Source organism: Ictidomys tridecemlineatus, chromosome 13 (genome assembly GCF_052094955.1).
Source record: "Ictidomys tridecemlineatus isolate mIctTri1 chromosome 13, mIctTri1.hap1, whole genome shotgun sequence".
NCBI lineage: Eukaryota > Metazoa > Chordata > Mammalia > Rodentia > Sciuridae > Ictidomys > Ictidomys tridecemlineatus.
Genome location: NC_135489.1, coordinates 56,760,461 through 56,781,477, shown reverse-complemented (window position 1 = coordinate 56,781,477; position 21,017 = coordinate 56,760,461). Strand labels below are relative to the sequence as shown.

General features: G+C 40.5%; 1 protein-coding gene across 12 annotated transcripts in view; it reads right to left on the bottom strand.

Moving 5' to 3' along the window:
- LOC144369873 (microtubule cross-linking factor 1-like) overlaps window positions 1–21,017 on the bottom strand; it is a 126,508-nt gene that overhangs the window by 11,412 nt on the left and 94,079 nt on the right. For all 12 annotated transcript variants that reach the window (XR_013429707.1, XM_078030378.1, XM_078030383.1 and 9 more), the window contains 4 exons: window positions 13,647–13,814; window positions 7,502–7,756; window positions 2,358–2,654; window positions 371–402 (listed from right to left, as the gene is read on the bottom strand). Coding sequence is in view for 11 of the 12 variants with exons in the window: in XM_078030378.1 (XP_077886504.1) it covers window positions 371–402; window positions 2,358–2,654; window positions 7,502–7,756; window positions 13,647–13,814 (752 nt within the window). In the remaining variant the exon portion in view is untranslated. The remainder of the gene's footprint in view (window positions 1–370; window positions 403–2,357; window positions 2,655–7,501; window positions 7,757–13,646; window positions 13,815–21,017) is intronic.

Genomic DNA, 21,017 nt, shown 5'->3' with positions numbered 1-21,017 from the left:
TGGAACTCTAAATATATAGTGTATAAAATGTCTCATATATCAAGAGGAGGCTTTCCAAACTTCTCACAAGGAGAGTTTTCCATGGATTTTTCAAAACCACTGAACACACACACACTTCTTTTTATATGCAATACAGCTATAACTGGAAAGTCCTTACCATAAAAAGAATACACGTGTGAAGATGGCATATCTAGCCTTTTTTGTTGCTCATCCTCAAAAATCACATATTCATGAAACAAATAATACAAAATCAACGACTTAAATGTGGAGTCCTTTTGAAGATTGGTAACAGACTACATCAACAAGATAGAATCTGGAGCCCGAGAGATTTTTATTTCGGCAATCTATTATTTCTATCAATCTTACTTACCTTTGAAGATTTCCCTTGTGATTTTCTTCTTCCTGTAAAGAAGAAATAAGTTCATCTGAATCAGTTAATTTTGGTTGCTTCAGTTCCTCAACTGTGCTTAAGTGACTTGTTTTGCTCCGCTCCCTTGGGGAGGCACCATTTAAAACACACTGGGGCCAAACTCTGGTCAGGAGCACTACTGCCCTAAGTCCTTTGAAGTAATAAAAGCAGAGTCGACAGCATGATGAGAGGGTTGGAGCGTCCACAGTGCAGGGAGGAGCCCATGTGAGCTTGAAAAACTGGCTATAAACCCATCATGAAGGAAGTGGCTTGCTCCTATGCCTCCTCAGAAGACCTCCCCAACTGCATAAACTTCAAAGTCAGCTCTTGGAATGACCTGAATAAGTCTCAGTATGAGAGAAGGGGTGGAGGAGCGGGGAGGAGAGGGGAAAGACAGAGGATGACACAATGAGATAGGACATCCAGCTCCTATCTTGCTATGGCAATTGGTGTAACATTCTTAGGCTTGGTCACTTGCTTGGTTTTAAACATTCTCAGGATCAGAAATGAATTTACAGTGACTTCCCCTTAAGAAGACCGAAAGCTGTGCTAGTAGAGACCCAGCTGTCTATTGAGAGAATATTCCCATGCTGATGTGGCTTTGAAGAAGCAAGCCTTTCATGGTAATGAAACATATTCTTCAGAACAGTAAACACCAGAGGGCACTTCCCCCTCAGCCCTTGTCTCTGCTGTTCAGAAGAGCATGGCAGTTCCAGCCACAACACAGCTAGAACTACCACCCAGGGTTTGCACCCCGGTCCCACATTCTCTCTGCAGTGAAATTGGACTATACAACACTGCCTCTAGATCCACCAGGGTGGACCTGTGGTGATGTCCTCCCAACCTGATACACGCGAATGAGGATACCGCACTTAACTCATTGGCAAGGACTGAAAAACAGGTCCAACCTCCCTAATCCAGAAAATCTAAAACCCGAAATGCTCCCAAATCTGCAACTTTTTGAGTGCTGACATGACACCACAAGTGGAAGCTTCCTTATCATGAAACTTTGTTTCAAGCACATAATCATTCACATGCTACAAAAATTATCTTCAGCCTGCACGTATAGAGTATATGTGAAGCATAAATGATTTTTGTGTTTGGCTTAGGTCCTATCCCCGATATATCTCAACATATAAATGCAAAATATTTCAGAATCTTCAAAAAAATCCCGAAAAATTCTAGATCTCAGCTTTTTGAATAAGGGTTACACAACCTGTATAATTTCCCCATATTTCAACAATATTATTGCACATGAATTGTTCCAAGTATTAAATGTTTTGGAGATCAAATGATGGATAGTGACTATTAACTTAATTCACAGGAAATAACTCCTAGTACAAATGTTTTAAATGAGGTTTTAAAGATGACAAAACCAGAAAAAACTACATCATGCTATGAAACTTTCAGTATGCAGCTTTAATCACCCATTTGGTAATCTAATTTACATGTGGGTTCTAAGTTTTAGAATTTTCCCCACTTTGTCCAGAATGAGATATTTATAGTATGCTATTGTTTAGTGATATTTTCTATTTCCAAACATCAGGAAATTTCTCTAATGCAGAATTTCTTCAGTTATTAGTTTTCTAGAATCAGAAAACCATGATTTCAAAAAAAAGTTGAAAACACATATTTCCCCAGTATTTTTTTACTTTCTCTTGGGTTCTGTGGAACATGGTTATTCTCCAGACCTTCATTTTGCATAAGACACTCTGTGTTTCTCAACCTGAAACAAGGTGGCAAAATTAAACTGGCCACAGATGACAATAGGAGTTTGGATCAGGGCCACCAAGCAAAACCCTCAGCACTGCAAAGATTTCATTTTCACTCAGGTCATAGGTTGTCATTGGAGCCTGCCAGGAGGGGACTCTGGCAGGTTCCTGCTGGGTCTAAGGACAACTCCCTCATTCTGCAGCAGTTAACGAGAGTAAATGAAAGCCAGGCTGACCTCGGGGAGGCAGTTCCTGAAGTCCCTCTCAGGCCTGTGGGGTAGCAGCTCCTCTGGCTCATCATCCAGGGACAAGGCGTCCAAATAGAGGTTCTCACTGGCAGAGCACCTATCCGACTCCTTCAGCTTGGACAGCGGCCGGTCTTCAAACGGTATAGAGTCAGTGTCTGCACAGGGCCATATCGCCATGGGACGGGGCATGCGGAGCCCTCCTTGATGGGGAAAGGAACGGACGTTTCCTTCTTTTTGATCACATAGGAAATTGCCACCTCTCCGAGGACTGCTCTCTTTCTGCAACTTGAGAGTTTTAAAAAATGGAGATAATAATTAGCCTTGCTTTTCAGTCTGATGGTCCTCCTAAGTCCATCCTTTCTACACAATGTAAGATTACCTGTGGGTCCATCTGAAAGACTGGGGAAGAAAGAAATGTTCTTACAGTTCTGACCTTAAGTTCAAAATGTAACACAATGCCATACATGTTTTCAACAAAGTACAAAACTAGAAAAGTCTGCAGTTACCACATACAAGTATTTTTGCCAACTCTGATGCAAATATTTGATTTTTTTTCTTCATCTTAATTTTAAAATACATGGGTTTTTTCCATACCTTTTAAGCACCATGCTCATGAGACTTACATACTTGTCCTTTGAAAATTAAATATGTTTAGATCTCTCTCGGAATTACCTTCAGCGATTAAGGCACACTTGATAGAATAGTATCACTGATATAAAAACTTCTGATGGCGCATCTGATTTTCCTAACTTTCCTAACCTTTTCCCAAAGCATTTGGTACAAGGTCCTATGTAAAACCTGAATGAGGTTTATAATGTGGGTTATAATCATTTGGCATTAAAAATACTTTCCACTTTGCCGGAGAGGATTAAAGCTCTGCTGTAAAGGCAACTTAAGATCTGGTATGATGCAGAAGAAAACTGCCACATATGTTCTTGTTACACTTCTTTGCCTGACTTGATAAATTTAAGCAGTAATGGGCAAGCACAGGAAAGTCAGGATTTAGAAGATGTGAACTAGAGCCATGAATTTATGGCTTTGCTTGTTTGGTGACAGGGTGAAGTTCCAACTCTGCTTAGCTCAGTTTCCTAATCCGTAAAATGGGGATAGGCAGACAGGGGTTAGCAAGCAAGGTGCAGCCCAAAGGGGCCGGACACCTATAAAGCTCAAGTAAAGGCCAGGGGCATAAAGGTAAATGATTTTCCTGCCTTTTTTTTTTTTTTAACAGCATTGGGAGATCTCCTAGGAGCAGTTCAGAAAGGAAGCTACTTAAAATTACAGGAGACTATTGAGGCAGACAGGCAAATACTTCCCAGAAAAACCCTGACCAGTCTCCCTTCCTTTCTCCAGTCTTGCCTCACTGCCTCTGTTACTAAACACGTATAGAAAGCACTATTGGGACCTGAAGCTATTTCCACCTATGAATATCTAATTGAGGTCTTTACTGGATGAGGAGCTCACATACTCTCCTGGATTGCCTGATCTTTTGAATAGTCTGAATAATGAAAGTGACATTTGGATTTGACCTGAGAGGGGACCAAGCAAATATTTGCAGTCCTAAAGTGCTAAGATGGTGCCAGGATATTCTAAAACTCCTCTGAATGTGGATCAATGAATTTTTAAGAAAGCATCTGTACACACTGCATCTTAAGAGTCCTAATTCAAGCCTTTATCCACAAGCTGGACATAATTATGCCCTATAAGCCATCAGGAAGAAAGCCAAGAGAGATAATGGGGACAAAAGAACATTCACTGTTTTTAGTAATTTCTGAGGTTTTCTTTTTATTTTATGAGAAAGAAGGAGATTCTGCATGCAGGGCATAAATGTTAGGGTTTTGACGCAGGTTCACAGTCAAATTAGGGAACAAGCAAATCACTCTAGGTTTTAGCTCAGCCCCTTCTTTCCTCTCATCCCCCTCCCCAATGACACAGTTCTTTGCAGTTCTCTTAAATATGCTAAATGCTTTTCTTAAAAAAAAATAAATAAAAAGGAAAGCTTTTAATTATGTTCATTTAATGCATGTCAGCGCAATTTCATTTTAACACATGATCATCTCCAAGCTATTTTGGGCAAGGAATTAAAATGCAAGAATCACATTGGAAGCCTAAATGTGCTCTGAGGGTGTGTGCGAAGAGGGAGAAAGAATGACTAAAGAGGAGAGCTATGAACAAGCGCGTTCTAACTCAGTAAAGTGGGATTTCAAAAATAAACCCAGGCAGCCAGGAACAGCTTGCACTAAAGCTGCTAAGTGTTAGGTTTCCTAAAAATGAACTGGAGTGGTTGTAGCTAGAGGTATCTGTGGCTAAGATGCCTCTGCAGTGTGGTAATAGAATAATGGGTCCTTAAAAGATAGGGTTTCCTAGGGCAGTCATTTCAAACCAGGCGGCAGCACCCTGTACTTGCAATCTTGCAGCAGAAAATGTTTAATACAAATAGAAAATTTAACAGATTTGCATTTCAAATAATGTGAGGCACAATAAGCCTTCAAGAGTATCACCTTACCCAGACTAGTTGAAAGAAAAAAGGTTGCTTTGTTAACTGGTTTTAAAAAAAGGGCCTTTCACATTGTAAAGGCAGCTGATTTAAGAAAATCACTGGAAGGCGAATGGATGACACATGAGCTTTCCTTTTTAGCTCAGTAAGTACAGCAAGTACAGCAGCAAGTGACATTATGTGCATGTCTAACTGGAAACTTAGCAATTCTAAGGAGAAATATAGTGTGACTCCATCAAAGTTAACTACCCCCCAATCAAATGTGGATTGAGACAAGAGACGTGGATAAGATAGATGCAATACATTGTAAGACCTGAACCACATTCCCACACTCATTTGTCATATAAAATGCCTCATGTGGTGCAGAAATTATGTAGGAATTTAATGACACCGGACAAGTATGAAACATGTGTTCTAGAAGTGGAAAATGGATTTAGAGTGACTTCTCTCACCATCTGTACTAGGTTATCATAGCCAAGGTTACATGGCTTACCAAGGAGTCAAATATCGAGAGTAGTCATTGTGATAGATGCTCAGTTACATTTCTTCCTTAACTATGGAATGTGTAGCTCAAAGTCAAGGGAACTAACAACCCAGTAAGTGATAAACAAAATCTGCACACACTTGCACATGTATATACACACCCATACATACTTGATCCAATGTCCTCTTTTACAGAGAATTCCTATACGTGCTATACCCAACTCTTGGGACTAGGCACCAAGATTTATAAAATCTTCTTTTAAAATGTTGACTATCTGGGAAGAAAGGTTCAACTTATTTGTGAAAGCCACCATGGTGAACCTGAAGCCTCTACTCAGTGTTAAATCAATCCTCTTCTAAAACAAAATGGGATCCGTCACCTGAGTCTGAGCAGCTGGTAAATGCCCGAAACTCACAGGCTCAGATCCGGGATATTCCAAGGTATTAACCCAGATAGAAGTTCTGAGGCTGTCTCTTTAACAGAATTGTTGCAATACCGACGTTATAGAAATGGAGTTCAGCTCCTGACCATCCTTATCTCTCCAGACTATAGTCTCAAAACAAGGGAACAGCTCATCCTAAGGTCTCTGACACTTCAAAAGCTCAGTATCATCAGGTGGGTCTCATTTGCATTCCTAAAAGTGGAATAAGTATCTAAAAGACTTGCTTAAAGGGGACACTGAGAGGGCTATGGCAGAAACATGATGTTCTTCACTGGAGTAGAGAGGAGGGACATACAAGGCAAGTGATCCTAGAGCAGAGGTCAAGAGGGAAGGTCCCAGGTAATAAGCTATCTGGGGTTACTGCAACACTAGCCAACTAAAACTAGATATGATATATTGGTGACCATATCTGTAAAAATACATGCTACTTCTACCCCTGAAATTTTCACCTAACTGACCAATTCACTCAGCAGATCACAGACACTTGGGATTTTATATGGAAAACTCTTCACAGGTGCTGCATTTCTGAGCCAAACAGAAAATGCCAACTTTTCTCTTGGTAGGATTTGGGGGATTTTGAAATGGCGCCATATCAAATATTAGCAACGTGACTCATTAGTGTGAGTGGTCAGATCTAGGAAGAACTGCTTCTATCTATCTGCAGTGCACTTTCTTCCTCCTGGACTTATTTTTTAAAACCACTTAATCTATTCTTCTTCCCTTCCTAGCTGACATTATGTTTAAACCTATCTTTGTCATTGTTCCTGTGTAACAGGCACTATCTCTTATCCATATAAAGAGCACACTTTTCAAAAGGGTCCCACTTAGATGCAAGCAGTATGTGTATTTATAATGGAGTAATGAAGTTATTTTTCCTGATCTCAGTTTCTGATTGATTAATACATCTCCTTGAAGCCTTGTGAATTTATAAATATGATAGGCTAAAAAAAAAAATCATTTGCTAGGTAAAAATCCAGCCATGGAGAAATTCCAAATATTCATCAGTGTAATGTGAAAACCAAATCTGTGCATCACCTGTGAACTATCGCAACTATGCAAACTGTTCTGTCTGATGCAATGCAGGGACTGATTATCTAGGCAGTAGAAAAACAACTCCCCATCTCCTCCACATTCATCTGAGTGCCCCAATTGTTTGTTTAGCTGAAGATGATGAGCTACCAGCTAACTCCATTGACTCAACTCCTACCTAATCACAGCTTAGCAATAATCACAGCAGGTACAATCACAGCAAATAGCCTAACTTTCAACTTAACTCGGCAATTTCTTTACCTAATGACTACAATTCCATTTGAGCTGGAGCAGTCACTGTGACCACATTTTTAGTGGCTAACTTAAACATTAGTTTGCTTTTTGGCAGAAATCACTGAATACGACCTGAAATAACCTCCTTGTTGGAAATTTTGCTTTCAGATTCCTTTAAAAAGTTACCCTCTACCCCTGCATACACAGGAAAGATGCCTATAAAATTTGCAACAAAAAAAATCTATACAATGCTAGGCATAGGAGTAGGTCTTCACTATTAGAGATTCTGATATTTCTCCCTCTTCTTCTGTACACTCATGAAATCCTGATGCAATGAGGAGCATAAAGTAACCTGATTTTCTTTTTTTTCCTCTGAGTACTCTTGATTTCCAGGACCAAAGAGCCGTCCACACCCTGCCTGTTCCTTGGTATCTGGGGTTTGTGCTTACCTGTTCTATCTTCCACAAGAGATCCTTCTTCTGCCGCTCCCATTCTTGACGGTCCCTGTCCAGGCGTTCGAGAAGTTCTACCTTCTCTCGGTTCCAGTTCTTCTCACTGTGATGAATCTGCCAGCGCAGGTCCATAACCAGGCCATGGCTGTCAGCCAGAAGCTTCTGGTGCACCTCCCTCTCCTTCTTCAAGGCCCCTTTGCTCTCGGTGGAGGAGTCAAGCTCTCCTAAGTTCTTCTCAGTCTTTTCTTCCAGCTGTCAAAGAGAAAAGGCTCAGGAACTCATTTCCCTGACCAGTCTGGCATTAAAGGGTGAAAAGAGGTTCAGCATATTTACATATGATCCCTGGAAACATGCTTAAACCAATACTGGACCAAAACCCATGGAAGAAACAAATACTGTTTTTAAAGTCTGAATTAAGAACCTCTGACACAGAGAATCACACAGAATGTTGATCAGCCAGCCCATGTACCTTCCTATGGTTGCCTTCTCAGCTCCCTTCCCAGCCTAAGTCACCACCATCTCTTGTCTGTACAGATCTATAACAGCAAGTATCATGTCTGTCCCTATCTCCTTAATCCCTAGATGGAACCTAGGGATGGGACAGCAATGGAACCTAGTAGTCTTCAAATAGTATTTGTCAAACACCCAGGACGCTAAATACCAGAAACAAACAAAATGTCTTTTTACATCTTATGTATTTAAACTGGTGAAAAATAAAGAGAAACTTTTAAAGGCTGACAGAGAAAAAGACACGTTACGTAGAAAGGAAATAGAGCTTAGGGCATAGGTATAGGTCTCTAATGGTAGAGAGTCTAGTATTTGTCCTTCTTTCCCTGGATACCCATGAAACATCATGATGTAACAAGAATCATAAAATAGCCCAATTTGGGGCTGGGGTTTTGGCTCAGTGGTAGAGTACTTGCCTAGCATGTGTGAGACACTGGGTTTGATTCTCAGCACCGCATATAAATAAATGAATAAAATAAAGGTCCATCAACATCTAAACAAAATTTTTTTTTAAATAGCCCAATTTTCTTTTTATCTGAATACTTTTGATTTCCATGACCACTAAACAGTCTATACTCTGCCTGTTCTCAAAGGAGAATTACAAAAGACTTCTCATCAGAAATTATGCAAGTCAGAGGATGATGGAGTGACATCCTTTACTGCTGGTCAAACTAGATAGAATTCTATACCCAGATATAACATACTTCAAAAAGAAAGGAAAAATACTTCCAAACAAACAAAAATGGGGGAAAAAATACTTGTCAGAAGACCTGCACTCCAAGAAATGGCAGAGGAAATTCCTTAGACAGAAGGAATATGATATCAACAGATGCTTTGATTTACCCAAAGAACAGGCAATGGAATTGGCATAAATAGATATAAGTATAAAACTCATTTTCTCCTTCTTTGTAATTGCTTTTAAACATCACTAACTGAAACAAAAATAGTTGTAATGCACAGTGTGTTCAAAGAATAGGTAGAAGTAAATTATGATGGTAACAGCATAAAGGACAGGAGGAAGGACCTGGGCCTCCTGTTGTGTGCCTTGTTTTTATACTAATAAAAACTACCTCTTATATTTGTTAAATGCAAAATTTTAAAATATTATAGTTTTATGCTTTCTAAATAAAGGGCTTTTTACATATATTTCCATATATTTCCCCATTTGGTTCTACAGCAATCCTGTAGGATGACCTTATTCCCAATTCACTAATAAAGAAATAGAAGCCAAAAGGTCTTAAAGGACTTTCCTAAAGACGTGGTCAGTTATTAACAGAGTTGAAACTAGAAACGGGGTGGGTTTTCTTTAATTTTAGCTATGAGTTAATGTCACCAGTAAATGCTGCAAATTAAATCGACTTCCTTTCATTATTCATACATGAAGCTATTCAAAGCCCTACTAAAACCACTTAATAGCTTATTATCTATGTCTAAACAGATACTTTCAACTATTTTGAAATCAGTTGCTCAAAGACTTCAGCTAGCCAGTATTATTCAGAAAGCCCATCTGCTGGTATCAGGTTGCTAAGGATTTGGTCAGTTTAACAGCAAGTTCTTGCCCACAAGGGATGTGTGGGGAGAGAACAAACAAAGAGCCTCAACTCTGTAATAAAGGCAAGAACTTCATGCTGCTTTCCCTTTGAATCTGAGTGGGACTCTGGCCTGTGTAAAGAGGAACAGAGGGAGTCTGAGGCCTGGGGCTGGGTGGGGCAGGCAAACTCCTGAGGAGGACAATAACAGTGGGACAGTGACAGGCTGGGATAGTGACAGATGGAGGTGAAGAGCAGAACCAATGGATGCTCTTGATCAGTTGGTTATAAAATGTGAATGTGCAGGTGGTGGGGTGGTGGTGGTAGTGGTGGTGATGATACTTTTCTTTCCAGTAGAAAGATAATACAGAAACAAAACAGGGGCCAAACATTCACAATTAGCCAGAAGATAATTAGGAAGCATGCACTTCCATAGAATTTCAATTTACTACAGCTCTCTCTGAGCAATCCATATAAGCCAAAGTGAAAGACGTGGTGCTGATGCTTTTGCAGACAGATCCCAAGTGCTCTCTAGCAATCAGCTCTTCCTCTTGGCATCTCCTCAAGCAGTTACCGTTCCACAACAGCAAATGACTTCTGCTAACCTGTTCACAGACACGGTGACAGCAAACTCCTCTGTATCAGAACTCCTCATTTCCCTGCTCGTCTCTGCTCAGATCCCAATCCAGCAGCCGACTTATGAATCCTATTGTCTTTGATAACCCCACACAATAAAGTCCCCCTTGACTTCTAAAAATAAGACGGCATACTCCCATGACCATCTCCTTTCATTTAAGAGGCTGCCCTCTTTCTTCTTTACTCCCCTTGCATTATAACATGCATCAGTCCCAGAGTCCAGTGAGGACTGCTGTTAACTTTTCCAGTGACATCCTAATTATCAGTTCAACAAAAGTCTCTTAGCTCTTATCCATCCCGACCTCTCCAAAGCATCTGTGTCGAACTCCATCGAATTCTGTGGCCTCTCTTCTCTTGGGTTCTGGGACAACATTTGTTCCTGGATTTCCATAGATTTCTCTGGTTGCTCATTTTTCTGGCTGCTATTTCAAGTTCCTTCTTTGAGCCTCTCTTATTCTGCATGGTTCTGGGGATTCCACTCACAGCCATGATTTCAGCTACCACCTATTTATTCTCAGGTGCAGCCATGAATCACATAAAGACATTTCAGTCAACAACAGAGTACAAGAACTACAGTGTTCTTGTGAGATTATATTGCCAATGAAGAACAGACATCTTAGTTTGTCTAAGAATATTCTATGATATTCATACGAGGACATCTCATAATGATAAATTTCTCGGTATGTGTTCCTGTTGTTTAATGATCCATGACCATACATATATCTTTAGCCTGGCCTGCTATTTCCCTTTACTTATCAAGGTAGACCCTTCAAATCCAGTCTCTTCCTTCTCCAGCTCAACTGTCTTCTCTCCCTGGTCCTTGTCTTGGTGAAGAGCACTATCACCCAGGTACCCACACTAGAAACCCAAGAGCCTGCTAGCTGCTTGCCACTCCACAGCATCTACTTAATGGGTCATCAGGTCCTGCTACTTTCTATTTTTTATTTATTTTTTTTCCTTTTAATCGAATCCTCATTTCCACTTTTATGGTTACTGTTTTCTTTAAAGTAACACCATTTCTCACCTGTTCTACTGTTCCTAGACCTTTGAAGCCAAAGGTCTCCTTCGCATTACCACAATAACTGAAATATGAAATGAAAAGACCTGTGATGTCTACAGGCCTGTTGCCTACATTTATATTCAGAGAGCACACTAAATTTTAGTGACGGTTTAGTGAATGTAAAGATGCATCAAAAAGTTAGGGGTGTAGCTCAGTGACAGAGCATACAGGAGACTGTGGGTTCAATCCTCAGCACCATTAAAAAACAAAACAAAACAAAACAAAAACCTTTTTCTTGTTCTAGTTCAGCAGTTCCCTGATCTCAATGTACAGACCCCCGGTTAATCCATCCAACTCTAATGGTTTCCAATTCACGATCTACCTTGAGGCTGCAGTAATCTTTTTAAAAAAGAAATCTAAACTTCCATGACAAAACTGAGATTTCAGTTATCAATTCTTTCAACACTCTTCTTTCCTCCTCATATCTGAGCTCCTCAAATGAGCCACATTCCCGTCTTCATGTTGTCCCTTTTTTGCTTGTAATAATAATAATAATAATTTAAAAAAACCCACCTCATTCTACTTCTGCATGCAGCAACTGCCAGCCATCCTTTCTGATTCATTCTCAGCACCTACACTAGTGACGTTCCTTGAGCCTCAAGCTGAGGTGTGTGGCCTGCTTGCTCCAGTTCCCCATGGGCCATGCACAAGCAAGCAAATACTTTCTGTACCACTATGAACAATAGCCTCACTGCTGGAAGCCCCTTTGAGGAATGTGGTATTATTGCTGAATCCTCAGCAGCTGGAACAAGGTCTGACTTAGATGTCAGTTAAAACAATCACCAATTTGGGAACTGACATAAGATGGGCTCCACGGAAAGAATATATTAAATTTTAGAATTAAACTGTTTTGCATGTAAGCAGAAGTGGGTCAAGATGGGATGATTACATATGGACTAGCCCTAGCCTACATGCATTGCTTCTTGGGCTTCACATGTTGAAGAAACTTCCTAAACAATTTGGACAGAAGAAGAGCTCTACCTAGTACCACTGCCTTCTAGGTTTGAAGCCCTAGCTTTGTTTCTTGGTGTGTGGTGACTCTCCCTGAGGCTTTGTTTGTAGCAAACACGTGGGCGGATACCAGGTTGCTCTAAAACAAAGATGAAATGTTTTGAAACTGGCTTGCATCAAAGATTATATCTCCCTTCTTTAGCTACACTGAAAATATTTAGCACCCTTTACCCCCAGCATATATCTTTAAATAGGTTTAAAGGCAGCTAATCAGAGAGCATGCTTACTCATTTCTCCTCGTGGCTGACTCTGCATGCTGTGTACTAAGATAAATAGAGCATCCAGTGAGCATCCCCTACCAGCAGTAGACAGTAGCCACACCAGCTCATGGCTCTAACACCTGATGGGTCTGACCTGGAATATTGTGTCCCTGGCTCCACACAGGGCTATTAGCCCAACCTCACTGTTGCTGGGGTCAGGTGACAATGTAGGTGAACTGTGGGTACCTGGGGCCAGGTGGCAGTGCAGGTGAACATGTAGGGACCAAGAGAGTTGGGGACATGAAAGACCCTTTCAGTCTTTTATCAAGACTGAACAAAAGATGTCTCCTTTTTTTTTTTTTTTCCTTTCATGACTGAGCCAATTCCTATAAAATTTTAATGATTTTATGGTTTGCCTCCAAACAGAGCCTAGGAAATAGATGATCACAGATATACAATTCTTCCTTCCCTCCTCATATTCAAGGAGCTGAATGAGACTATGAGCAGCACACTATAGGAAACATCTAATTTTAAAGGATTTCCAGGGAAGAAACACTTAAGAAAGGCTGTCTCTTGTTGTTTGATCTTAACTCTATAGGCTGGGGTATGAAATCTCAGAGGTTGCAGGACACTTGGGCTCCTGCAGTACTATATGGCTCTGAGATCTGAGGCAAGTTGTTTCTTCTGGGCCTCGGTTTCCTTTGATGTAAAAAGGAGATAGGAACTGATGGGGCTTCCAAGGGCATGCAATGGAAGGTCTACAAGCTCTTTCCAATATTTTGGAAAATCTAAAGGACTAGGATTTGTTCACCTTTCTCAGAGATCACTAAACCACAGTCTGCTCCTGCTTTCTCCCGTCTAGATTTATGTCAGCTCAGCATGATGACAACTTCAAGCTGGTCATCCTCCTATGGTGAGCCCTACAACCTTGTTGAGTGCAGAATGGATGAATAAAGCTATGATAAATGCTCCTTAGTGGAGGCTGTGTTTCATGCTTGAGGATGGGGATATTAAGAAACATGAGGGGCCTGGGAAAGGTTGGGTACTAAATTTAAGGAGGCCACAAGTAGCCATTCCTCTCCTTTCTCCTGGATTAGGGCTATCATGGGAGCTCAATCTGTGCTTCTTCCCCACCCATCCTTAACAGGACAGGGGAAACATGGTGGTCAGGAGCAGGGAGACCCAAGTGGGATGGGTACCTGTTCCAAGCGGCACTTGAGCATGGCCCACTCCATGTCCCAGGCGGCCTTGTCGCTGGCATACTGCTGCTGCAGCCGCAGCCGGGCATGCTCATCTTCCCGCAGCTCCGAACGAAAGTCCTCTAGCAAGGCCTTGAGGGCGCTGAACAGCTGCTGGTTTTCCACCACCTGTGGGAACAGCACATCAAGCTCAGTTGCCTCAGTGAAGAGCATCCATTATGTTAGAAAAAGAGAGGCTCTCGCAGCCAATGGGCCCTGGGGCTGCTTCCCAGGTGCTGCTGGCAGAGAGTGCAGGGTGGGTGGGTGGTCTACACTTAGGTGAGAGCAAAGGATCTCACTGCTGGCCATTGGTCTCCTGGGGACTGCTGGATCAGAAGAGGCTGAGGGAAGGCTTCGTCTGTACCATGCTGCATTTAGGGGCTGAAACTTAGGCCAATGCTGTGGGCACCTGAAGCAGAGAGGTACCCAGGGCCCCAAGCGGCAGAAATGAGGAAACGGCAGAAAATCACAGGTGGCTCTAAATCCAGGGTTGCCAGGACACCCTATGAGTCTTCAGACATCTAGAACTGAGTTGTGCCTGCTGCTCTGCCATGGGATTGCGGACATGAGAAGATCCATCCATACAAGATCCATACTCTCCTCCTTACATGCTTTCACTCTAGTGACGGCTGTCAGACTAGAAGTGAAATCATGAAGGCCTAGTTACTCCTAAATTTATAGGGTGGCCATACTTGGACTGTGGTCACCAAACTGTTTTATCAGTGACAAGCATGGCATGAGGTTGGGAGGGTTCTTTGGATGGATTACAATTAGAACCAACAGTAAAATGCTTACCCTGCTTTCTGCAGGCTTTGTTGTGGTCCCCTGAGACTGAACTACTAGCCTTCCCCTTTCTGCCTCAGTACTCTGCACTGGTCTCACTAATCTCATGAATGAGAACCACCTCTACTTGCTCATCTTGTTCCTGTCTCACCACCATTACCACTTCTGTATGTATCTGAGGGAGAGGCAGCCCTGACACACCCCCACATCTCCAGTGTTCTGCACAATCCTTGGCTCAGGTTAAGCATGCAGACATGTCTGGTCAATGGAGAATGGGTTTTTATTATCGACCTGTTTATCTCACATAAAAGACATATTTCCTAAGACCTGTCCAGCCCTTTGAAGGTAAATTTCAAAACCATGATTTCTATCTTAATTTGTGCCAGCATAGGCATTATATCAGAAAGGTTTATCCAAATGAATTAAATACACTGAGTCAATTATGATTCCCTGTTAATACAGACCATGTGGGCCTCTTGTCTCAAGCAGAAAGCACCAGAGTGCGTCCTGGGCTCCCAGGACATTCTTGTTTGGATCACTTATGAAGCAGGAGGAATAAAAGCTCTCTAAGTCCGGTTGCATGCAGACAAGCTCAATTTCAACAACACAGAGCACACACTCTCAGGCAGAACCCCATCCTCAGTGAACCTCACTGCCCCATTTAGCAAGGGCACGGGGTCCAGCTCAGATCCTGCATGCTCACATGTCTTCTTAGTCATCCTTCTAAAACAATCTAGCTGATCCCCTCAACACACACACAAAAAAGGCTATACAAATATGAGACGAATTTATGATATCTGGGATATGTTTAGATTTAAATACAGGTAGACTAGAAAATTACTTAATATAAGCAAATTAACTGAAAACTCTGTAGTTGTCCTTGTAATTTAAGAAGTTATAATATCAGATAGAGGGCTAGGGATGTGGCTCAAACAGTAGTGCGCTCGCCTGGCACGCGTGAGGCCCGGGTTTGATCCTAAGCAACACATACAAACAAAGATGTTGTGTCAGCCAATAACTAAAAAATAAATAGTTAAAAAAATTCTCTTCTCTCTCTCCCCTCCCTCCCTCCCTCCCTCTCTCTCTCTCTCTCTCTCTCTCTCTCTCTCTTTCTCTCTCTCTCTCTCTCTCTCTCCTCTCTTTCTTTAAAAAATAATATCAGATAGACTAGACCTGTGATGGAGAAGAAAAGCCTATTTGTTAGTATTCATTGCTCTTGAGTTTTTCTCATCTTGAACAAAAATTTTTACTCAGAACAAAAGGCAGTAAGAGCACAAATAAGTTATCATTTGAAAACTTCATCAGACAGAGAACCTTCTAAGGATCCTATAATCCTTCCAACCATCTGAGTATAAATAAGTTACCACTACACTCAAGAAGATAGAGGCTCATGAACTCTGTGAAACCTAAATGCAGAACAGTTTTTCAGAATTCCACACCAAGAATATCGGAAAACATAAAAGTATAAAAAAACCAAAATTATATAAAAGCAACTGATGAAGAGGTGTTTTGACACTCTTCTTAGAAATGTACATCTTCTCAGAGAATTTGATAAAAAAACTTGCATTATATGATATTTTCTTAATATTTCCATCATAAAAATCAATACTTTTTGCATCAAAAGAATTTAAAACATAAAATAATGAAAATAAATTTGATCCAGTCTTTGGGGCTGTCATCTAATTTTCACCAAAGAGAAAGTAGAGAACCACACATAATACATTCTTACATATAATCAATAACTTTCTATGAATCCCAATCCATATATGGTTCAATATGTGCTATTCTTACTCCCTATATCATGTGACTGCTAATAACATTAGAATCAGAACTTTATAGTCCTTTGGCAAATTAAAATTTTGGTTTCTCTGGATGCAAAGCAAGTACTTTTTGGTATTAACAGATATCAGATTCAATAAAATTTATGCACATTTAGGTCATAAATTTTATTGAATACATTTTTGGTATTAGTAGATATCAGATTCAATAAAATTTATGCACATTTAAGTCAGAGTATCCTAAGATCCCAGGACAATATTAATCTACATAGAATGAGCTCCAAAATTGCTTTGAGGAAAGATGCCAAATAGAATAAGAGCCCAGAGCATCCACGCTATTGGTATTTGTTATCATAATCACCCAGGAGCAGTGTGTGACATGGCAGGAATCCAGGGCAACTTCTACTGTGAATGCACAACAGTCAGAATCGATGTTTGGGTCAATAGTTCTAGAGACCATAATGAGCCATGGGTGAGCACAATTCTTCTAAAAGATTTATATTATATATGTAAACAGTAACCAGGATCACTAATATTATTTCCTATGTGCCAGGAATTTTGCTCAGTTATTTACCTATAGGACCTTATTTACAATTCACCTCAATATGGGGTGCAAACTGTCATGCTCCCTGTTTTGCAAAAGAAAAACTATTTCTATTCACTGAGGGATTACCAAGGTCTCTGTTAAGGAGATAAGAGCCTAGACCACAATTTAGGCCCGTCTCCACTAAGGCCAGACAAACCAACCCTGGAATATTCAAATTCTGACATTATACCTTGCCAAGGTTTTTCTTTTAACTTTGCCTTAGAAAAGCCATCTAATCTCTATGAAACTAATTTCATTTCCTATATCAAGGGAAATAATAGTAAGCTATCTTGAAAAAATGTTGAAAGGTCACTTTATTCATTTTTTCCCCTGATGGTGCCCCTTGCTGGGCCAGGCAATGGGTAAAATGATGACCAAAATCAAGTCAGGAATCAAATTAAGACTCAGGCCCACTTAGATTTTTTTTTAATACTGAAAATCATCTTGGATATGGAGCTTTCAGAACCTTCTGTGCCAGAGGCCCAGCTGTGCAACCTTTTGGCTTGTACATTTGTGAAGTACAGGTAAGGTTCAACTCAAAAACACAACTTTCCAATCTCTTCACATATCAGCTGATTGGTTTTCTAGCAAAGGCTTCACCATTTCCTTCTCTAAAGGCATTTCTGCCCTTAGTGGCTCATCTCTCTTGGGTAAGGCTTAAAGTAATCCTAAAATTGAGATCAGGAGCTTTGCTGCACTATAATGTGTCACACTTTATAACAAGTTCAAAACTGGCTTTCAAACAATCAGACTGCTATTCAAGTCTACAGTAAAAATTATTCATAGAAAGTAAAAGGGGAGTATTAGATAAGGTAATATGCCCATATATTTGTGATACAATGCCAGCTATTTTTCAGACTCATAGATTTCTAAGATGTGCATCAGATGGAATCATACCACCATTAGCTCTACTTGGCTTGCCTCAGATCCATTAACTTTGGAGGCAGGTTTAATCTAAAGTTAAAATAGACATATTGACCTGCTGCTATGGTTGACCCACAAAAAGCCAGTCACAAAATAGAGTTAATGGCCTCAGCCTCCTACTTACTTATGTTATCCCACACAGGCAGGGGAATTCTGCAATGCTACAGTAGCTGCCCTGACCCCCAACCATGCATGCATAGTTCTACTTGATACACAAAAGAGGGGGATTTTATGCAGCATTCAGTAAAGACAACTCCTCATGAGCAGGAAGCTGAGACAAGACCTTTACCCAAGACTTTTACCTTGAGATTAGCAGAAACATTCACACATCCAGCAACATTTTTATAAATAAGCAATTTGTCCTTCTTACCTTCACTGTTACATTCAGACTAATTTTAAGATTCTTTTCTAAAACCAATATTCCCCCTACAGATAAAAGAGAATGGGCCATTTAAGACTGACCCTGAAAATATAATCTGTGATGGAAGTTTTCAGGAATGATAGTTTCATTTATGTACAAAAGTCCTTTACCCTCTAGGCAAGAATGTGCCCAGGGTACCATTCAGGAGGGCTCTGTTCCTGCGTTCTTCATAATTTTCACCAAGAACAAATATGGTATGTGAAAGAATTAGTGTAGTACATGTTAAATACTTTATAAACATTGAGTCGTCAGCTCACAGGCCTAAGAAATCAGGGAAGGTCTGATGAAAATCAGGTGGCCCTTTGGGAAAAAATTAATTCTTAGCAAGACTTAAAGCTTTACCACTTTAGAAAGTATATTGTAAACAGCCAGCTGTGGTTAACTCTGGAAGGCAGGATGAAGGGCAAAGAGAGTACCCTAAGGTACATATGAATTTTTATCTATGCTTGTGCAATTTGCAGAGTCATAGAAATATTAATAAATTCATAGCAAAATCAAGTATTGTATTATGTACATCTATAATGTACCAATAAAAAATATGGAAGAAGAAAAAAATCTTTAAGTCGTGTGTTTCACAATTATGAGCTCTGGTCTGGTTCCCTGGCATGTCTCCTAGGTGAGGCTGTAAAGCTGAGGAGTCCAAAGAATTAACAACGGTATACCATGCAAAATGGAAATGCAAATGCTATCTAGACTCGAGAGGAGAGCTTTCTTATTTAAAAAAAAAAAAAATCAGGGAAGTTCACAGTTCTGACATACAGGCCTCATTTGATAGAAGAGATCTTTAAGGAAGTTGTTTTTTAAATCTTCTGTAACACAGAAAGAGGGGAGGAAGACAGCCAGAAAGTCACACTGCTTGTACTGGAGCTGGGCAAAGTCCAGGACCAGGAAACCAAAGGTTCTGTGGCCGGAGGACAGGGCTGACTTTCAGGGCAGCCCCTCCAGGTACCAACACTGCAGCCGAGCCCTAGGTTAGGGACAAGATTCTACTCAGCCCTGAGATTGGGCTGGATGAGATGCTTCAGTGACCAGTAGCAGATGAACCCTTAGAGACAGATATGAAACATCATTCCTTTAGCCCAGGCTATGAATTTTATGTTAGGTTCTTCGTTTTAATTAAGAATAGTATGTCACATTCTTTTTAAAATTTTTTCAGTTGTCAATGAACCTTTATTTTATTTATTTATATGTAGTGCTGAGAATTGAACCCAGTGCCTCACACATGTTAGGCAAGTGTTCTACCCCTGAGCCACAACCTCAGCTCATTATGTATGTCACATTCTTGAATGAAAAAGTAAATTATCTTCTAATTAACCTAATGCCAGGAAGACTAGTTGTCAGAACCATAGGGTCACAATTCCAGCACCATGAATCACCTGAGTTAAAAACCCTAACCTTCAGGAATTACTAAGAAGTAAAAAAATGCATAAACAGCCTTAGGAATGTTGACCTTATATGCCCAACAAAAAAGCAGCAAGTGTGTTGGAGTACAGTGAGAACCATCCACATGGCTCTTGTGCATTCTTGGCTTCTGTTCTTTCAGGTAGAGAGGCAAACTCAAAGTGCTTATTGTGCTCAAGAATAACCAGGTCGCTGCCACAAGATCGTGTAACTGAAGACTGGGAAGCAAGGAACAGAGCCAAATGTTTGCCAACCTGATGATCTTCCCTGAATTGTTCCCAAGGTACACTGGTACATGTAATTTTATTTTTTATCTCTCTGGACATGATAAATGTTGCCATCTACTATATTCAACAATGAGAATGTGTGGTATGACACAAATCAAAAACCAAGGCCTGAGAAATTTTGTTACTTGCTCATTTATCCTTGAGAAAGTGATTTGGCCCTGTTTCCCAAGCTGTTTAATGCTTTATGAGGTTCTCATGCTTCTGAAGAGGCCCCAGCTCTGCACAGCAGGTCTGTAAGCACGTGGGCTGGCTCTTGCATCCAGGCTTCCTGGCTAATACCCATGCCACTAGCAGAGAGGCAAATCTTCTAATCAAGAATGTTCACTCTCAGTAAACCAGCTGTCGCTTACAGTAGAGCTCATTAATCTTCTGTCCTTGGACATATGGCATTGTGCACACAGAGCTTTGCTTTCACTACTGTGGACAGATGAATCCAGTGAAAAACAAACCTGATTTTGACTATCTGGATGCTACACAGTTAGCCCATATGGGTGCTTCTACTGCATGCTATATGTAATGGAAACTCATATGTCTGCCTCACTTTTAAGGGCAATCACGAAAAATTAGTGTTGGAAAGAACAGGAGGCAAAGGGAAACAACATTAAAATATACTGAATGGGCGGTTCCAACTGAGTGACTTTACATTATTTTCCACCCCAAGGGTAACATTTTCCATGACTGTTGTTTACAAAACCAGATGTGTTACATTGTTTTCCTTTTCCAAAGCATTTGGATGCATGTGTGGGAAACACCCACCAAGTGGTCTTAGATGCAGCAGGTTATGTATAACTGGCCATCAAGGAATACCATCTGAGTTAATCACAGATATTTTTTACGAACTGATTGACATCTTTTAAAAATAATAAAATTACTAGATTTGAAAGCATTATTTGCAAAGTAAGATTTTAGTTTCTAACTAGATCATTGCTGGAAAACTTCTTCCATGATCTAAAACCTCCCCACAGACACCCTCATAATGATCCACCTCCTGAGATGATGGGTAAAGGTTCCCTTGAAAGTCTGTTCCATTTCTTGAGTCACATTATTCGGGGAGAATGAGAGGTGAATAGGTGTACAAGGGAAACAGCTGTTTTGGTATGAAATATGATTTATATATGGAGAGAGAGCAGTTGAGGAGAAAACCCCAAATTC